This window comes from Lytechinus variegatus, chromosome 6, assembly GCF_018143015.1.
Source record: "Lytechinus variegatus isolate NC3 chromosome 6, Lvar_3.0, whole genome shotgun sequence".
NCBI lineage: Eukaryota > Metazoa > Echinodermata > Echinoidea > Temnopleuroida > Toxopneustidae > Lytechinus > Lytechinus variegatus.
The window spans coordinates 18705383-18726322 of NC_054745.1; the positions used below are offsets into that span (position 1 = coordinate 18705383).

Genomic DNA, 20940 nt, shown 5'->3' on the forward strand with positions numbered 1-20940 from the left:
ACCATAATGAATAAAACTTGGAATAACAGTACTGAATGTAAATGATTTGGATACGCTAGACACCCACTGTAAATTTGAATCATTAGAAACATCCCAACTTAACATAATAAATGTAGTTACTTTTGAAATACCATAATGAATAAAACTTGGAATAACAGTACTGAATGTAGATGATTTGAATACGCTAGACAATCTCGGTAAAGTTGACTCATTTAAAACATCAGCCCAATGTATAAGAATGACAAGTTACTTTCAAAATACTACAATATCAATAAATAAAACTTGAAATAACAGGAGTACTAGATGAAGAATGTTTAAATAGGATATCAGCAGAAATAGTACTGGTTGAGAAAAAAGGTTTGTAAAATTTGTATTGTATGAATCGGATGAGTACAATGTTTTTTTCACAGATTTCAGCTTTTTAATTGTAATATAACATGTCTTGATAATTTCACATCATCTGCTCTTTAAATGATTGTACTTTTATTGTTACTTGTATGTTTTTACTAGCCACTTTAGCTTTAAGATTCCTCCTATTTATCTAGGACTCTCTTATCATGATGCTGTTGTGTAAATGAATTGTTATGATTGTTATGTTGTGTTATGTACATTGTCACAGGGCCCCCGGGGAGACCAACACATTGTTGAATGGGATTCCCTGTTTTTTTAAACAAACAAATAAATAAATTCAACAAAATGTTGAAGAGAGTTATAAGTCTCAAATATATAGTATTATGATCCTGTAGATTAGAGCTATGAAACAGGGAGTTCTGGGTTCAAAGCCACACCAAATCCCTTCAAAAAGAAAATGAAATGTGCTGCACTCAACCCAAGTGATATAAATGGGTGCCTGGCAGGAACTTGTTACTTAAAATGCTTCCGTGCTGTGGAAGGCTTGCCAATCTAAAGCCAGGGTAATAATATCCAAATCCTTTTGAAGTGCAAAGAGATGTGATATGTAAGAATGGTTTCCTTACTATTTTTATCATTACTGTTCACTAAGCAAACTTCTCCCATTTCATTTGAATGCATACAACTAGTGAAAGAATGGAAAGTGAAAAAAAATGGGCGTTCGATCTGGTTGGACCTTTTTTTGCATTCTAGAAAACGTATTATAAGAGCAATATAATACTTGATAGTATACATTATGGCATGCAACTTTTGCCAGCATATATGTGTGTACCATTGAGCATTATGCTATACAACAATATATAAAGGTTTTCATGGTATAGGCACTGCATAGCTATGAGAATTATAACAGATAGAAAAGATCTACATGACAATACTGATCTTTAGTGTTAAATTCTTATAAATTGATGATGGGGATAAATTAATAATCAGAAACACGTATTTAGGCATGCATAGTGAATAGCAAGTCACATGTCTCATCATGTGATTAATCACATGATGACATTCAACATCACCATTTGTTAAATTTCATTTTACAAAATGAAATATGAAAACATCATTAGACAAACTTACACGCAAAGAGCATCCTTTTTGTCACAATTTACATTAGATTTTAAGTAAATGCAACTGATCTTCAAACATACCCCGAATTGACCTACATGTATTTTGATCATGGGCTCATAATTGTATACAGGTACTTTTTGAAGTAAAAACAAGACTTATCTTCCTGATATTGCTGTAAAACTGGTCCTTGTACCAGAGAGTGGAGACTCATTTTCAGTTTAATAGCGCATTCCTGCCTTGTGGTTTGAGGTACATGTATATTTTTTAGCTTCAAAGACCATCAGATCATGAAAACTTGTCAGGTAAGATTAAGGTCAGTTAAAGATCTGGTACGAACAATCTCGATACCTAGCAAGATCCAGAACGACCCAGTATAATCGAGTATGATCATCCACAGCAATCTACATTGTTTTATGATCCAGTATGATCTGGTAAATTGAGTGTAATCGACTGTATGACCTAGTACAATTCTGCTGGATCCACTCTGATCCAGTAGGTTCCATTACGATCTAGTAAGATCCAGTACAACCCAGTACAATCCAGTTTGAACCACTATGATTCAGTACGATCCATTAAGGTCCGGTTTGATCCAGTATGACCTTGAACAACCCAGATCCAACCAACTTCAACTTCAATATAGCGAAGTGCAAGAAACAGGTTGAAGTACATTTGGAGTTTGCATTTTAGTGGCAGGTACATCCACATTCTCGCTTGCTATGCAACGCAGTCTCTTCATGAATATTCATTATCAATTATGTCAATCCTGTTGACAGACTTGACATGAATATGGATGAATATAGATGGTCACAGCTGATGAATACAGTGGCTATGAATATTCATAATCAAGGTTGTGTGCATGTTAAACCCTATGATCATAACAATCATGAATATTTTTAACATAGTCTATACATGCAGATTGGTGTAATTTTAATTCATGAATATTCATGATGAATCATCGTCCTAAATCTCATGATAAGGTATGGGGTGCTGCGAACTCAGATGATTATTGTTACCTGAATGTCTAATACACAAGAAATCATACATGAAACGCCATGATTCCTCTTTCTTGTTTGATGTAACACATCTGACCTAGCTGTGATATTGAAGTCCATGAAAAAAAAAAAGATAATAGCTCAGTCGTCAAATCAAAGTTAGACTCCAACATCATGACTATGTAAAGTGTACGTAAAAACAAAAATTACTTTAAAGAATGACTGAGGTAGCAAACTACTTCTTCTTGAGTGGTCAGCTAAATTATTGTCATGGTCGTGTCATATTATACCAAAGGGCAAACTATAAACCTATATGAAATTCTCAAAACAGTTTTACATCAAAACCACTTCTTTTTCCTTACTATATCAAACAAAGCCCATAGATTTCTGTGTACCAATTGAACACTTTTTAAACAATTAAAGATAAAAGAAAGTAGTTGCAGCAAAAATTATTTCATGAGAAAGGATTTTGAATCAAGGTTAATCGTCACATATTACATGTATCATACATCTAGGACTGGAAAATTAATGTTTGACTCGTCTTTGTGAAATCATGAAATCTCAGCTCAAAACCGATAATTCTGATGATCACCAACACAGAAAAGCATATGTGGGACAGTGTATTAATATTGCTTGGAAAAATACTCGGCATTTGGTGGAATTGCGTGCTTATTTCACTCATTTCTCATCAATCACACATTTCTTTCCAGAGCCGCTTGGCACATTTTGGGTGGTAATTTCATTGGCTTCTGTTTGCACTTATTTTGAGATTGTCACCATAGGGTTGTGGTATTTAGCGGAGTAATCATACCTATTTACTGTTGCGTCATAGACACCTTGATGAAACAATCAAAACTTGATGGGACGGTTTATATCGAGAAGATCCGGGGACTCCATCATCACGCGCAGTAGAAGCTTCTCAATATAAGCTTCAAGCTCCTTGATTTGTTGAATATTATCGGATAAAATGGATTCTTGCTGCTGGACCAGGTTCACAAGTTGCTGTAAACAAAAATAAGAGAAAAAATATTGGAATAGTGCCGTCTTTCCTTCAGCAAGAAATTTACTCGGGTTTAAAGTTGTGGTTTAAGTGTGGATAGCCACTAGTGTCATAAATCTATAACAGTACTATGTATTCAATGTATCAGCTCATTTTACTCTCAAATCATTCGTAACTGTTTCGGAAGGATAATTAAGATAGCTTTCTTCACCTTCACGAGTTTATAAGAAAGAGGGCAATAATCAGAAGAAATATACAATGTAAGTAAAAATTTGACATATTTGGCTTTCCATAGTTTAGCACAGAGTCAGATTATGGTCTAAGTTAAACCTGACTTCAGGGGCCCGTTGCAGAAAGAGTTTCAATCAATCGCAACTCTAAAAATCATGCGCAACTTGATTTTCAACCAATCAACAGCGCGCATTTGGGACTTGCGATTGATTTTTTTCGACTTGCGTTTAAACGCAACTCTTTCTACAATGGGCCCCAGAATACGTGCCTGTAAGTTTAGGAAGCCCATTCCACAAGACAGGTGCTGCTTTTGAAAATGCATGAGACCCAAGTGTTTAGGTTGAGGAGATTGTAACAGTGAGAAGATTTTTTACTTGAAGAATGGTGGTTTCTGGGCCCGTAACACAAAGGTTAGCGATCAATCGTACGCTTGATTTTTACGATTGATTGTACAGTGTAGTCAATGCAATCAATCGTAGAAAAATGTTCTACAATCATTGCTAAGGTTTGTGTTACAGGCCCCTGGTTATCATTAAATTTTCTTTATCAGGGGAATCCTTGATGTATCAACCGACCTGTTTCGTAAGCGTATCGTATTTGCTGGTCGAACTCTGCTTCAGATGCTTCTCTTTACTCTCGGGGGTTGTCTTCTGGAGATCAGGGGTCACGCTACCTTTGTTGACCTGACTGAATTCCTCCACCGTGAAGCACGCACTCATCGCCTTCTTGTGACGATTCTCTCTTTTCAAGTGCCCTGCAAAGGGAACGTAATATCAATCAAAACTTTAGGTCATTATCAAGTATAGAACATCATCGCTTTGAAGGCTTTAATTGCATCAATGGAGCATTGCGGCCCAGTGGATTAGTCTCCAGACTTTGAAACACAGGGTCATGGGTTCGAATCCCAGCCATGGCGTAATTTCCTTCAGCAAGAAACTCATCCACATTGTGCTGCACTCAACCCAGGTGAGGTGAATGGGTACCCAGTAGGAAGAAATTCCTTGAATGCTTGAGCACCTAGGCAGCTAAGCTGAAGCCGGGGTAATAATAGCAGGGCAAGCTGGGAGAACAGTTTTTGAAACTGAAGTGACTAGCCTGTGTACATATACCTATATCATTATTATTATTATCAGTCTTTCTCGGTTATAGCTCCTCTGCTATGTAATAATCTCCCCATTAATGTATGTGAAGCGCTATTGTTAGAATTGTTTAAGTCCCTCTTAAAACCCACCTCTTTTTACAGGTCTATCTCATCATCACTTCCACAATGATTTTTTTTTTGTGATTTTTTTTTGCCCGGGTGGGGGAGGGAGGGGTTCTATATGGCAAGAGAACTTACTTCCTCTAGGCAATGTTGCAAGACCGGAGACATCTCCTTTCTCTCTCTCCTCCTTCTCTTTCAGCAAACTCTCCTCCGACACGGCTCTTTGGAGGGAAGCGGGCGGGGCCAGCAACGCACCCCCTAGACTGGACACGCCCAGGTGTACCCCAGGATTGCGGAAACCATCGTGTTCATCCGGGGCTGATGTTCCGTGCTGATGGTGTTGTTCGTGTTCGTGGATTGGCGTGGGAGGCAAAGAAGACGATACGTAGCGTAGATCTGGGGTGCTAACCCCAACCTTGTCTATATGCTCTTTGCTCTGAAGAAAAATGGAATATAACAATAATTTGAGTTTTGAGAAATTAAATATGAATACCAGTTGTGGTAATGGCCTCAACATGGATTCGAACAGAATCCAATAAAATAACCACCCAAGTGTACTTATGTATGAATGATAACTATGTGCAAAAGTTGCATGAATGACTAGAATGCTAGAGCGAAATGATCTATAATAGAACCCCCCACAAAAGCCTATTTTAAGCTTTTGGCGCTACCAAAATAAATTATGGCATAAAACAATACAAAGGTTAATACTTTATAACAAGTTTTTTGCCAATAACTTTGAGAGGTTTTTCCAATAATAGCTTTAACGTTAACCTAAACTTTACAAATAAATACTGACAAATGCGAAAATCAATTCAATCAAATTTTATTTCATTTTGCAACAAAATAAAAATGGAAGCATAATATCAGTAAAAAAATTACATAAAAAATACAAATATTTGCTACATTAACATCAATACAGAAAATATGACATTGCAAACAAGTAGCAGCTAGAAAAGGAACAATCCATATGATAGGCAACCCATAACAGTTCATTTATCAAATACTAACAATAATAAGATACGAAAGCTCTCTATGCACTTTACAGTTTAAGACATAAATATTAACATACATGTAATTAAAATTTTAATAAATATAATAATTATAAGAATGCAAATTAGCTGAGGATAGAAATTACTGATATAGCATAAAAATAAAACCAATCATAATTAAAGCAAAGTTAAACATAAGGCATTTTTAATGATACTGTGCAAGGATTTAAGAAAGAAACAAAGTTTTAAGCAAAGATTTAAAGGACTGTCGTGAGGAAGCCTGGCGGATGTACAGAACGATGTGCAAATATGATTAATCAGAATTTTTAAGAGGTTGGTGAAAAAATGTGGAGCTTACCAGTGCTTTTGAGATGTTGCCCAAAGCTGTCTTAACATTCCTCCCGATTCCCCCCTTACCCCTCGCCGACCCGGTCAAACCTCCCGGTCGTAACCTGTTAGAAGGAGGGGGTTTCTGAACGGGAGGGGTAGGGGGCTGTGAACGCAGATCCTTCGCTTGGTCCACGACATCGGGGGTGGAGTATCGTTGATGGTGAATGGTACGGAAGTCATCGCTCATCGAGGAGGCGACGGATTGAGAGTCGTCTGAATAGAAGGCCTAGGTTGGGATTGGAAGGAAGCATAAAATATTATATACCAATATACAAATAGCGAATAGGCATGAGTGCGATGGTGCAAGATTTCGCATAAGGTGAAAGAAACAACGAGGCGTTAGCCGAGTTGAATAGAGCGTTTCTTTCTTTCACCGAACGCAAAATCTCGCACCATTGCACGAATAAGAATATTCGCTATTTGTGTTGTACAACGCCTCGGAATATAGCGAAAATATGAAAAAAAAACAAGAGTTTTTTTCCCACCAGTAATCTATGAAAAGGGAGCAAAAATATTGAAAGTGAAAAGCAAAATCCCACAAGCCGGGCCCACAAGCGCACATGATCTTGGACAGCATTGCGCATTTAGCCAGCGGGCTGTACGCGCATTGTCACCTTATTCAATGAAATCGCATTGTGACGTCACCTCCTAAAGCCGTGCAATGGTACATTTTGGATGGTACGTCTTGTGTGCAACGGTACGAATGTGTGACGTTCAGCCTCCCATTTGATCGCGTACAACAAGCTAAGTAGGCGTTGTACAACTATCAATAATCCTACAAATGGACAGAGTCGTATGAATAGAAGGCCTATGTGTGGAAAAAGAGGGCAATGTAGTATTTTATACAACAAAATATCAAGAATCCTTCAAAAGGGCTGAGAGTCATATCAGACAGATTAGATGCATGATTAGAGGGACATATAAAATATACATGTATACATCAAAACAATACCAACCTCTAAAACATACTGAAAGTGGTGTGAATAATAGGTCTACATCATAGTGAAATATATATCATACAGCAATATATTCAATTGCAACTCATCTTTCTCCCAACAGCCCTTTACACTTGAGGTAAAAAAAAATCTTAATAGCTGTACATGTACATGCAGGTTTAATAATAACAGGGCTCGCTGGGAGAAGTTTCCGGAACTAAAGTGGCTAACCTTTATCAATGTTATTATTATCATTACTATTATTATTAATTCCTTGTACAATCTGTTTCTTCAGTTCAGCATTATTATAATGACAAAATATACCAATGTTTAACATATAAAATCCATATCAATGGGGAAAAAGAGGATATAGACAATAGTGAAACATATCGAATGCAGTTTTTAAAACTCTGACCAGTACAGTAAAATCAAATGTAAAGCTAGATACTCTAGGATAAGTCCCAAATTTAATACATAGGCCTAGTACTTGCAAAAGCAGGCATGCCATTCATTAGTAATATTGTACTTGAAGGGATGACAGTCCCAAATAAAACTTATAAACAATATTATAACCGTATCAGACATCTGAGCAGGGCAACTTTAATACATTGCTTGCTTAAGACAGGGATCAAATGGTCGGTCAATAAGTTTCCAATTGCTTATCCACGGACCCGATTTATTGCCCGCCCAGGTAAGTCAATGAGAAAATGCGTAGAAATGTAGCAAGCAATAAGGCAGAGCTAACATTCCGCTATTCTACGCGTTTTTGTGCGCGTCCTTGAACCGCGCAGTGCAATGCATCACAATGTTAATCAAGTTGAGACAACGCTGGATACTGCGTCCCCAGGCCACGGACGCGTCATTTCACTTATTATGGTAAAGTTGAGAGGCCCAGTCTGCTCAATATGACAAAATAGATTGCCATTCTTAAAATCTAAAATATATAAATTCTAATGATTTTTGCTCTAGATGTCTGATTTGGTTAATAACAGCATTATTGACTGGCCTGGGGCAAAAGGACATGCACGTATATCGTCCTCGCTAAATTGATATCACCCTCGTCTACAACTCGGGCGATATAAATCTAGTTTGGGTGATATATATATATATATGTAGTATCGCCCAGAGGCCAGTCAATTTTGCTTTATTATTGAGCAGATTGGATCGATCCGTTGAGGATTTACAACACTACCAACAAAATGTGTCCAATGAGTGTCTTCATATTAATCTCCAAAGTTATTTTGAATGGTATGGTTTTTTTTCCCCCTTAATATTACTGAAATGACCAATGGACTGAATCGCAAAGTAAACAGAGTAAATAAAAAACTAATATCTACTTCACCAGGAAAAAAAATACCCTACTCTTTTCGAATAGAGAAGTGGGTTCTTTAACATGCAAATGGTTAAGCAGAATAAAGAAGTTACATTAGATTTCAATGAATGAAAAGTAAATGACATGCTTACTGGATCATTAAACTGTAGTTCTCTGTTGATGTCATAGAAGTAGTCTTCATTTGTCGAATCTTTTCTTGAATCTTTCCGTTTTGTCTCTGGAGATGTACCGGACTGTCTTCTTCTCCATGCTACTGTAGGCAAATAGATTGAAAAATAAATAGGTTTGTATCTACGTGGTCTAATTTTATGGTAGCCACAAATTAAAAAAAACAAAACAGGTTTGCATCTTCTTGGTCTACTGTTTTGCAGATGGTCTATTCTATGGTAGCCACAAAGACAAATATAAATTAGGGTTGTATCTACTCGGTCTACTAGCAGATGGTCCAACTCTACAGTAGGCCTATTAATAAAGATAAAACAAAATTAGGGTTGTATCTTCTTTGTATACCAGCAAATGGTCTAATTCAGGTAGGCTCAAAGATAATACGAAAAATATGTTTGTATCTACTTGGTATACTAACAAATGGTTGAACTCAACAAAGATAAGAACAAAAATAGAGTTGAATCTACTTGATCTACTACCAGATGGTCTAATTCTATGGTGACCACAAATATAAAACAAATTAGGGTTGTAACTATTCGGTCTACTAGAATGTTATAAAGCAAATAATGCATAAGCTTGCGATGTTTGCCATAATGCAGCCATCTTGGTATTTTAAATGTTGTCCAAAAGCACTGAGCAAGCATTGTGCTTTTTATAAAATACCTGCAAGAGCATTGCATAGCAACACACACACTCACACCTGTGCATCATTTGCTTTATCCTGCATACCTGGGGAGGGTAAAATGTTGAGCAAGGCTGGTTTCTTCTCTTGACCTTTGACCGGTTGCTGACCTATATCTTCCCTGTACAAGATTTGAACTGTGACCTCTAGTTGACCCCTGTCACCTATTTTCTTGGCTTCCTTGCCCTTTTTCGGCTGCAACTTGTACCATCTAGGAAGGGAAAAATAAAAACAAGAATTTGTTTAATAAATTCAGGTAAATTCATACACATGTAAAATATTTGGTCTCATATTTTATCACTCCATTTTCTAGGCATAACATTAGAAACAGATTATATAATAAAGCATCTCCTTGGGTAAATTGTACTTACTTTTTTACGCTCTTTCCATAGGATGCAGCTATAGCACTAAGTGAAATCTCTACTCGGCCAAGAAATCTTTCTCGAAGAAAGTCTGAATGGCAGACTACTAGTTCTAAGGTTCCACCTTGGTCTGCTATTACACTGCAAAACACACAACAACAACAACAAAAGAAAAGAAAACATCATACATCCAATAAAGACTGTGTCTGTTTCATTAACTTTTGGTAATGTGCACTTTCTCCAAATATGTTACATTTTATGAAATTACCTAATCACCAAAGTTAACAAATCACTGAAAATGCACTACATGTACTCTACTTGTGAAATTATAAGCACTGAAACTCAACAAGTACTATAATTTGCATGATCACAGATCTGAGCATTGAGTTAAATAGCTAGCTTATTGTACAAAAAATTATTGACAAGGGCAGATTTTCCATATATAGCTTTGTTTTGGTTTTCAAAGTAATTTTTTGAGCCTGGAACAATGCATTTTCTGTGAAATTCTATCTTCCTCCTAAATTGTAAGACTTTCTTCGTTGGAAAATAGGGACTCTAGTATACATGTAGATAGACTTGGGTATTTTGCTTTGGTTTTATTTTCATGAAATTCCAGACTTGAATACGGATCACAAACACTTTGACTTCCTGATTTCTGAACAGAGTGATTCATATGTACAGATACAATAAATTCACGAAAATATACTCTTGCGAATTCCCTGGTTTGAAGAAAAATGAAGAAAACTGATGGGCACAAAATATGTGGTATACATGTATATCATACACCTTAGTTTATAATTTACTATTATTTTTGTCTACAGGATAACTATTCTCATTTCGATTACTCAAAAATTTGATATGTTATCTTTGAACAAATTTTGTATAAGTGATAATTCTGATTTCATTTATTACTTTTTTATGGCTTTCTTTGTTACCTGTTTGACCCACCTCTCACTAATTCTCTTGTTATTCATCTCTTCCTCATACCCTCTATCACTGTTCTGTTCCAGATCCTGTTTGATGTTGCCTGCCCCACATCTTAATCCCTCTTGGCTTGAGGTCTTTCTTTGGCCTTACTCACACCTACATGTACTTCCCTTTGTGTCTGCCTACTCCTTTTCTTTCTTCCCCTTCATTTACCTGATTGGTCATCTCTTCTCACTAATGCCCCTTTTGCCTCCTTGTTTCTAGTGTTGCTGTTGGATGTTAGTGGTCTATATCATGGTTGTTCCACTTTGTTTGTCATTTTGCCTCCGACGAAGATTCTGCTAGGATCGAAAGCTTAGGCCCCTTTTGACTCTCTAATTTCATTTATTACTTGTATAGAACCTAAGTTACACTTTTATATTGTTATTTTATGTTAACATGACTAGCTGAAAAACAATCAATCTAAGCTTGTTATCCTGTATAAGGATATTTAAATAAATGAATAAATAAATAAATAAATAAATATTGTTCACTATGATAAACCAAAATTGTTAAGAAAACTTTACCTGCAATTCAATAAATAAATATTGTTTCTTATAATAAACCAAAATTGTTGTGCAAACATTACATATACTTACATGTACAATTCAATAAATAAATGAATAAATAATAAATGAAATAAATAAATACTGTTAACTTTGATAAACCAAATTATTAAGCAAATATTTCACTCACAATTCACATTCTTCATTCCATACTGGTGTCTGTATCTTCTCCAAGACTGAGGTAGCAAATTTATTTTTGTTGAGAGTAAACGTCACAAAGGCATTATTGGAGTCTTCCTTTCCCTTGTATATAAGGTCCCTGGCTTGGTGGGCTGAGTGCGAAAAGGACACAAGTGTAAAAATCATTCATAATGAAAAATAATTATCACAAACACAAACCCGGGGCATTTCATAAAGCTATTATAAAGTTAAGAGTGACTTCAAGAATGACTGGTGATCTTTTCTCGTGGTATATTCACCATTAAATGTTCATTGGTGATTATTTAGCAAGAAAGAAAGGTTCACCAGTCGTTCTCAAAGTCCCTCTTATTTACAAACAGCTTTATGAAATACCGACCAGGGTCACATAACACAAATAGTGATTGATTGTACAGATGAATTCTGTGTTTGATTACATTGACCACCATGCACAATCGGTTAATTGTATACTCGATTGCATTGATTTGTGCTACAGAACCCTAGGGAGGATTACATGTACCTAAAGTTGCCTCTTTGATGTACACGGACAAAAATGGATTTGGGCCAATGTTGTAAGGAAATTTCAGTTTCGATTGTCAGTTAAAAAAAAAACATTTTGTTTCATTATTAAATGATCCCTTAAAACCTATTTTAAAATGTGTTGAAGTAAGTGATTACAACTCACAAAATTTTGTGATTTATCTCACATCCGAACTAATGCTACTTTATAAAAGCAGTTCTGATTCTACATGTAGCATTACATCACAATTATGCATATTTATCTCTTATTTTTTTGCATTGATTATTATGGTACATTAATATTATTTTACACTTAACATATTTTTATTACAACTACACCCCTGTATCATGATTGCTATTTATTGTCATTACCATGATCTAAAATACATTCTTATCTTTTTATTGTTATGTTATTGTAACACAAATGTCCAAACACACCAGCAATTTGTTATTGAAAACAAGGATTAGTGAAATATGATTTGATTTATCAAATATGCTGGTTATTTTTTACTTGACAATATTGTAGATCCTGTATTTTGATACGGGTGTAAAAAAATGTCTCATAAAATGACAAGATTTCTGTTTATTAAAGCTTTGATCAAGGAGAATCAAATGTCTATTTCCATATTTATTAAGTTTTTTGTTTTCGGAGGGGGGGGGGTGATAATTTTTGCAGTTGTTTCCCCTTTCCCCTATTTTGTTTAATTCAGTGAGCTGTCAATTATATCAAGTTCCATGTAAAAAAGACATACATGTATCATTGTAAACACCAATTTTTTGTCAACAAATCTGTTACCAGCCAGTTACCGTGATAATCAAAAATGCATACTATTCATGAAGATAACAGTAGCTTTTAATCATAATATTAACTTCATCATAATCTAGATCATTAATCTGTTCAACAATTTTCATGTTAACTACTGAGAAAATCATGTTAACTGACAAAATTGTACTTGATTTGTATATACATGTATTATTTTGTATTACGTTTTGAATGGAAATGGAATCAAGAACGGAATTGAATAGAAGTAATAGTAAATAGTCCTTTCCTTTCCTCTCAGTCATACCCCTTCCACTTGTTCTCCCTTCCCCTCCCCTATCTCTACCCCCTCCTCTATACATGTACCTCTTTCTGACCCCCCTCCACCCCCTCCTTGTCTCCCTCCCCTCCTTCTCTCTGTCACATCAGCTGGAATTCACACTTCGAACACCTTACAAATAATACCATTCGGCATGTGTGAATAAACATAAATTTGTTGATACAGTGACCTTCATAGATGTTTTTTATTTACAGTATGTAAACAATTGTCTGCACACGTAAAGGTGCATAGTACAACTTGTATTTCCCATAATTGATGAGCAATGTTTACATTTTGGGCTTGCACAAGATTATGATAACAAGTACTAGGAATGATCAGGACTTTAATAAAAAAAAATGTTTTCCAAGAACTTTTATAACATGTATTAAACATCAAATGCATGATGCACAGTAGGTTTATAGAACTTTGCACTGTATTGAAAATTTAAAACTTCACTGTACATTTTTATGCATAGAAGAGGTAGAGAGAGGGGGGGACCAGGAATAGAACAAGAAAGAGAGGCTCAGAGATGTACAGTGTACAAACTGTATGCCTACATGTACATACTGTATATACTGCGAAATACTGAAAAGGAAAATACATACTGTATTACTTCACTTTGCAATTTTCATCAGAAATTCCCTCCATGATTACATTTCCTTGAATTGTAAATACACAATACCACAATAAAAAAATGAGTCATAAAATGGTTCGCTGATGAAGTATAACTTCACCTGCAAAAAAAAACCCTGCTTAGATTCAGTTTTGTAATTAATGCAAATTCTTAAAAGTCATCTAGCCATTTACAACTCCCTTTGTAAATGGCTAATGACTTTTAAGAATTTGCATTACATGTATTGTAGATTTCATTATTTTTTCCCATTTCCTTAAAGTGCGATAAATTAGAAATCCCACGACTCTATCATGCCTGTTTATCTTTTATTTTTTAATTTTATTTTGTAGGTCATTTGTTTTCATCCCTGGGGCCCGTTGCAGAAAGAGTTGCAATCAACCGCAACTCTAAAAATCATGCGCAACTTGATTTTCAACCAATCAACAGCGCGCATTTTGGGACTAGCGATTGATATTTGGCTTGTGTTTAAAACGCAACTCTTTCTGCAACGGGACCCAGATCTTCCCTCTGGAAAACTTCATTACTTTGTAACATTATCTCCCCCCCCCCTCATGTTCCATTATTTTATGTTTAATCATATTGTGATTCCCGATAATTTTATATTTCAATAAAAACCTAAATACTAAAATAAAAGAATTCCCAGGACTATTTTAAAGGCAATACTCACTTTATTTTGGTATCGGTAGCAAAATATTTCCTGAAGCTCAATTGGGTATGTACTATGTACTACAGCCACTATTCTGGCTGATTGTAGAGATATTACAAATTCATATAAATTGTATCCACACAGTTTGTACATGTATTAACATTAAGTAAAGAAAAAATGGTTATGATGTAGACATGGTCTGTTCCTACTGTAGACTAACAATGGTTGCAATATTTTCAAGTTCATGCTTCATCACTGAACCATGTAAACTATGTAAATGACTCATAATTGGGTTGCGGTATTGTTTGTTTACAACCGAAAAATGTGATTATTTTGGGAATCGTGACTGCAGAATTACAAAGTAGAGTGATTCATGTTTTGGGTGATTTTTTTTTTTCAACTGATGACTTCTAACAGGAATGGAACTATTATACTTTACATCATGCTACAAAATCATATATTTTTTTGTTTCATCACTATCATTATTAAGGTCATATCATTTTTGCTCTGTTTCATCGTTACTGGATTTTACTACTATCTTGTTTGGGATCTTAATAATATAACAATAATAATAATAAGAAGAACAACAACAACAATAATATCAATAGTTATAATAGTAATAATAATTATAATAATGATTCCGTGCCAAATCCACTCTGTAAAGTGCTTAAGGCACTCTTCCATAAATTCTAAGGGAACAGAACATATGAAGGTGTTTTTTTTTATGTCTCAGAAATCTATTCCATTACATAGAGGGTGAGTGGACAAATTATCTTTCCTCCAAGTCTTGGAAACTTGTCGTAACCACATTTCAAGTTACAATAGACAATTGTTAATAATCATTATTCATAGGTCTGCAATTTCTATCAATATTTTCTGAGGCTCTTCTGTAGCCTCACCACATTGATTTACATAAAACCACATGAAGAAAATACATTTTAAAACGGAGCCAAGCTTACCTACAACTCTGCATATATTCCCAGGTAAGGAGGGAGAAGTAAGCGACATGTTGAGCACTGTTCTGAACCATTCATACAGAACACAAAGTGACGAGCCCACCAGGTAACCTCATAGTGTAGAACAGGTAGTCTTTTACAGAAGCAAACCTATAAGAAGCTATACATGTATGTACATGTATGAGTAATAAAAAAAATGTAGTGTCAGTATGAACATGAAGTGCAGTATCAAGTCCAAATGCTGCATTCAGAGGAAGAAAGTTGCTGGCAGTTCATTACTAATCATGCTGCAGCCCAAAACAAAAAACAAAAAGAAATCTAAGCTGTTTGAATGTAAAAATTATAAACAAAAAAGTTTAAATGGGAATGAAACCTTTGGAACAAGTGGGCTTGTGTGGAAATAGAATAATGAAAGAATGAGATCAGGGAAAGTTTGAGAAAAGACAGACAAATAATGAGGAAGTTATAAGCATTTGAATGTTCCAATCACTAATGCTAGAGAGATCCTCCATTGGCAATGCAATAAAGATTTGTGATGTCACGTGTGAACAACTTTCCCTTTGATGACTATAAACCCAAAATGTCTCTTTTTGATCTTTCTTATGGTGATAATGTTTATCCATGATATATTCTTTGAAAATCTGTATTACAAGCCATCCTATAGAAAGAATCCATGATCTTCTGACAGATTTGATAAAAGAGGCATACATGTATATTAAAAAGTTGTTCACATATGACATCACACATCTTTTATCGCATTGCCATTTGGAGGATCTACATTACAATATGATCTAAACTTCAAAAGCTCATAACTACATGTATCTTATAATTCATTCAATTTTTCTCAAACCTTTGTTGATCTGTTTCTTTGATTTTTATGTTTTCACACAAGCTATCTTGTTCAAAAGGTTTAATTTTCCTAAATGGTCTTGTGATACAAATGAATTTCCATTAGCATTGAATTACATGTACACATGTACATGTACATGTAGTTCCTAAGAAAGGATAACACCCACTAGACCTAATTTCTATGGAATATTAAACATTAAAGTCTCATAAAAATGCAGTATATACAACTTAGTCTAGTGACTGTATTTGATTCTGACATTTTGTGAAAATTTTCATTTGACCATCAATAGACTATTAGTATTACCATCTCTTATTGATTTCACTGTTTCATAATATTCCGATTATACATGTTCTCTAGTCTGACTAGTCTCAACCATTTGATGACAATTTTCTTAACAAAAAATTAATAGAGGACTGCCGGTAGTCTTTTCCTGTAAGTCAAGTTTAGTCAACTCGATGAGGGCCAAAGAAATCTGTTTGACCCAATACAGAAATTTGATTTATATAATGTTAAATTGCACTATCTGGTCCAAAAAGTAGCTTCAATAGCAAGATGCATACTGCACAATGTACATGTAGTTGCATCCTTTGTCATTTATTTTCTAAAAATAAAATAAATCTAAATAAACATGGTGATTTTCAACATCTTAGTATAGGGCTAAGAAAATGCAAATCGTGTGTACAGTGTAGGCTCGGTTACACAATCTTGAGCAAAAAATCAGGATTTAACAGAAAATGAATATATCAGCTGATAATTAATGTAGGCAACATTCCTTATCATTCTCCTCTCTTCACCATTTGCTTCTAGTTACTAGTTATTCTTCTTAAGATTTCATCTGTTTTCTTAATGGACTGCAGACTATAAAAGGATTTTGATAAAACACATGTTTTCCAAAGACTCATGCCTACATTATGCAGGCTCAGTCACTCTGGGGGGGGGGGGGGCAATGGGACCTCAATAGAGTTGAAAAAAGCTGTCAGAATCATCAGTCAGACTTTCAAGTTTAAAGCACCATCATACAAAATCCAGATATTTACTTGTACTCAATATAATTTTTGATATCTAGTACACTGACATACACAATATTTACTGAATTCACTCAAAAAACTTCATATCTAAAAAGTAAAATGAGAGAAAAAAATCACTAGACAGTCTTCCCCGTGACAAGCCTAGTAGCCATCACTGTATGCATTTGTGTGTTCCCACGGCGGGTGCTGACTATCTAAAAATATGTACAACACTGCATACACACCATTACTTATTCTGTAAGTACTGCTCCTGCATTTATCATGTTCCCAAAAATGTCTTAAACTCCCTGTGTGAACGTGCTTTGATGCACCTTAATACAACCCAGTGGTTGTAATGGTCATGGCTTATTGTGTGAACTATCCTCATCATCATCTGGTACGGGATGAAGGCGCGAGCCTGTAACTCCCGGTCGCTTCTTGTAGGATTAATATTGCTGAAAACTACTACTTCATGAGCTTGCGCGAGGAGTCATGGAATCTCAAAGTGCCCAAGAATACTGGTAGGTTGCTTCACGTACGTCATTTACATGTAACTACTCCTCAGGTGCAATGCCTGAGAAAGCTCCCAATAAGATAGGGTCTAAGTCTCTGAGACTCCTGTCCTCATACCAGCCATCTCCCTCCTTCACCAGATACATGTAGGGTGCACCCTTAAGGTCACCGCACACCTTACGACTGTTCGCGATCCGATTTTGGAACAAATGGCATTTTGCTCATTTTCTGATAATGTGAATGGAACATATCATTTTATTTTAGGTTAAAATCTATTCAAAGAATACTATTATAACCATTTTGAATGATTGCAAGCTTTTATTTTGGAGTAAAGACCCAATTAGTTTCAAATCGTAGCCAATCGTGCGACTGCTTTGACGTCATTATAGATATTAAATTCACTTTTATTCTAAATTCTAATAAGGATGAGAGCATAGTCACAGATTTGAACATAGCCTATGTAGAACATTACACAGTAGTCTCAATATTAGCATCAAAGTCTACTACATTTTCTTCTGAAATCGGTCGCAAACCAATGAGCTTGCGCGATAGCTCGGTCGGTAGAGCGGGGGATTCTTATTCAGGTGACCCGGGTTCGATTCCCACTTGGTGCGCTAGTGCCCTTTGGTAAGGCATTAATCCTCAGTACCAGGTCCTTTGGAGAGGACCTTAAGCCGTCGGTCCTCTGGTTGCTTGCTTACAAGCATTCGTGCTTTCTTTGCAATCAGGTAAAAAATCACCACCAATCTTAAGGTGTGCAGTTGCCTTTAGAATTCTACCAGCCAAGGGCTTCTACAGTGACCAAGGAAGCATCACATACATGTAGTACCACAGGAGATATTCCCACCGGTCCTTGTGGAAGGCATTCATCGTACATGAGATTTGGTTTCTATGGGGAGTGTGCAGCTGAAGGCTCAAAACCCAACCATATTTAAGGGTCATTTTGGCTAAAAAAAATAAATAGGTACCCATTATTAGAGAGTTTCATCCAAAAAGGAACCACGTATAAGAGTGGGTTTAAGAATTCACCCCACAAATAGCTTTCAATTTCTATTTTTCTCTTTCCCTGTACATATATCTACTATGTTTTTTATTCGCAGTAACCTCGGCTTTAAAAAAAATCTTAGTTTAGGTTAAGGTGCAATCATCTGTTCATTGCTTATTAAAGCAGAAGTAAGTTCATGCGTATGCTGTTCTGATTCCAGGGGAGGGTTTCATCAACATTTTCGTCCGACAAGTTGTCAGGTCTGACAACTTTCCTTCATAATGATTGGATGAGAGGCACTGTTACCATAGTAACTGTCGGATAAAACAGTACTTGTCGGATAAAACGTCTGACAAGTCCTTTCATGAAACGCTCCCCTGGTGTTATTAATCATCACCTTCAAGGGGGGGGGCGCCCAGGAAAAGGCAACGAATCGTCGTATTGTCAGGGATTTGTACACGTACTTTGACGAAACAGCAGATGGTTTCCTACATTTTGACAGGGCATTTCGATCCCAGATCTGCACCTAAGACATTGGAGGAGAATATGGACCTGTGTTTAAGGCCAGTATCTAAAAATTGGGGCCATGTTTAGGGATTTTCCAGCATTATCATACCCCATATTAGGGATTTCTTCCCCAAAAAGGGACAAATTCCAGCTAGCAGCTGCACATCCCAAAGTCCATATGCCTTATTTTGTGAGTACGGTACCCCCCCCCCCCCCCCCCGATTTATTCTTCTTCTAAGCTCAGACATTTCTCCCTTTCTTCAGACAACGCAGTAAAGTGCAATCATGTTAAGTTCAATTTCAACTTAATATTTAATAATAAATTAAAGGCCTAACTTCTAACAAAATAGACCTTTTCACAACTGAATGACATCACGTCTTTCGTTTAAATTGAATATCATTGTAGCAGAGATCATGTTATTGCTTGTTTTTTTTACATATAGACTTTAAGTTAATTACTTTAACGTTAGAGAGCCACTTAGCCTGACCAGTCTTTGGCATACCAAACAAAGAAAAAAAATACAACTCTATCAGACTATAGTAACTTGTATTCCTACACAAAAACCTGTTAGTGGGACTGCATATCAATATTTACACAAAATTCATTTAGTTACGATCGTATTTTCTCGATAAATCAACCAGTTAAATAATACTCACAGTAAGATAATATTAGCAGGTATGTTTTCCCCTGATTCTTTAACTTGAAACGTCTGAAACCATTCAGCAATAAAGACAAAATCCAATCATAAATCTAGAAGCAAATTTCCAGTTTCACTCGCAGGTAGTGCAACATCCGATCCTCCGATGTTTAGATGCGCATAAGGCAGCTATGATCAAGAAAAAAAAAGATGGGGACTAGGTTCTAGGGGTTCCAGCTGCTGAGCTCTCCGCAGAGTTCTATCTAATAGTCTTCTAATGTCTTGCAGAATGCGACACCTTTTTTGTTTAATTTAAAAAAGTGCCCCAGTTCGGCAATTTCAGCACACATAAAACTCAGCAGACTGCGTGTTTGGTCATATAGGGGGCGGGGGAGGGGGGTCGCTACCCCCCCCCCCCACACTAGCTATAGCTAGTGGGGGATAGGAGGAAAAATAAGAAAAAGGGGGAAGATATACGAGCATCATAATAGAGAAGTGGGATCCATTAGATCGTTTAATTATTTGCCCCGTATATATAACGTATTATTTCCAACTATTTTTTTTGTACCCCCCGGCCCCCCCCCCCCCCCCCGATTCGTTAGAAAAAGGTACCCTGCCAAGAGTACATTCTTAAACTATCTTTGTAACACTAGTAGCGTTTAGCAAGAAAATATGTTTCAAATCAATTAAAATATTCTTTTGCTTGCAAATTTACAGATCAATTTTAGCAGCATGCATATAAAGGAGCAGATCGATGAGCAATCAATCACGAATTTGCATTTGATAGCAATACATAAAAAACTATGATTGATTTAGGGGGATTTAGGACACTAGACTTGTAATTGATCACAAATACATGTGTTTTGATTGAACTAAAAAAAAAAGAAGTGCTTGCTTTGCTTGCTTCAAAACGAAGACACCCCCCCCCCCCCCATTCCTTAAAATCAAGATTACATTTTCACCGTTTGTTATTCGGCACCGTCCGCACAACCGCCCACGGAGGAGGGGGGGGGGGGATGTTAACATATCTATATCAGCCCCATTTTTTTCAAAAAAACGTATATATAGGCCTACAAAAACATAATGGTCAGCCCACCCCCCCCCCCCACACACACTTTCTAAGCCGTTCCACCGCCCCTGATTGTTATCTATTTGCCTTTATTTCCCCCAATCTAGA

The 20940-nt window shown here is 36.0% G+C and overlaps 1 protein-coding gene across 2 annotated transcripts; it reads right to left on the bottom strand.

Moving 5' to 3' along the window:
* Window positions 1-507: 507 nt before the first annotated feature.
* On the bottom strand, window positions 508-19929 carry LOC121417134 (rab11 family-interacting protein 2-like). 2 transcript variants are annotated; one of them, XM_041610720.1, is made up of 11 exons: window positions 19783-19929; window positions 15267-15423; window positions 11422-11563; window positions 9769-9900; window positions 9445-9608; window positions 8682-8800; window positions 6251-6508; window positions 5036-5336; window positions 4272-4450; window positions 3277-3467; window positions 508-2566 (listed from the first exon to the last, which is right to left on the bottom strand). In XM_041610720.1, exons 2-10 carry the CDS (start codon window positions 15313-15315, stop codon window positions 3315-3317), a joined length of 1497 nt encoding a protein of 498 aa, XP_041466654.1. In that variant the 5' UTR covers window positions 15316-15423; window positions 19783-19929; the 3' UTR covers window positions 508-2566; window positions 3277-3314. The 2 variants fall into 2 exon arrangements, with proteins under 2 accessions (XP_041466654.1, XP_041466652.1); XM_041610718.1 differs by having other exon boundaries at window positions 8682-8803.
* Window positions 19930-20940: the final 1011 nt, after the last annotated feature.

Bases quoted from the DNA above. Each gene is read 5' to 3' on its own strand.
- LOC121417134 (XM_041610718.1), bottom strand. From the start codon at position 15,315: ATGTCGCTTACTTCTCCCTCCTTACCTGGGAATATATGCAGAGTTGTA. The intron at 9,901-11,421 runs GTGAGTGAAATA...TGTGTTTTGCAG, and splicing joins TGGAATGAAGAATGTGAATT to TGTAATAGCAGACCAAGGTG. The intron at 5,337-6,250 runs GTAAGCTCCACA...ATTTTTCTTCAG, and splicing joins GCAACATCTCAAAAGCACTG to AGCAAAGAGCATATAGACAA.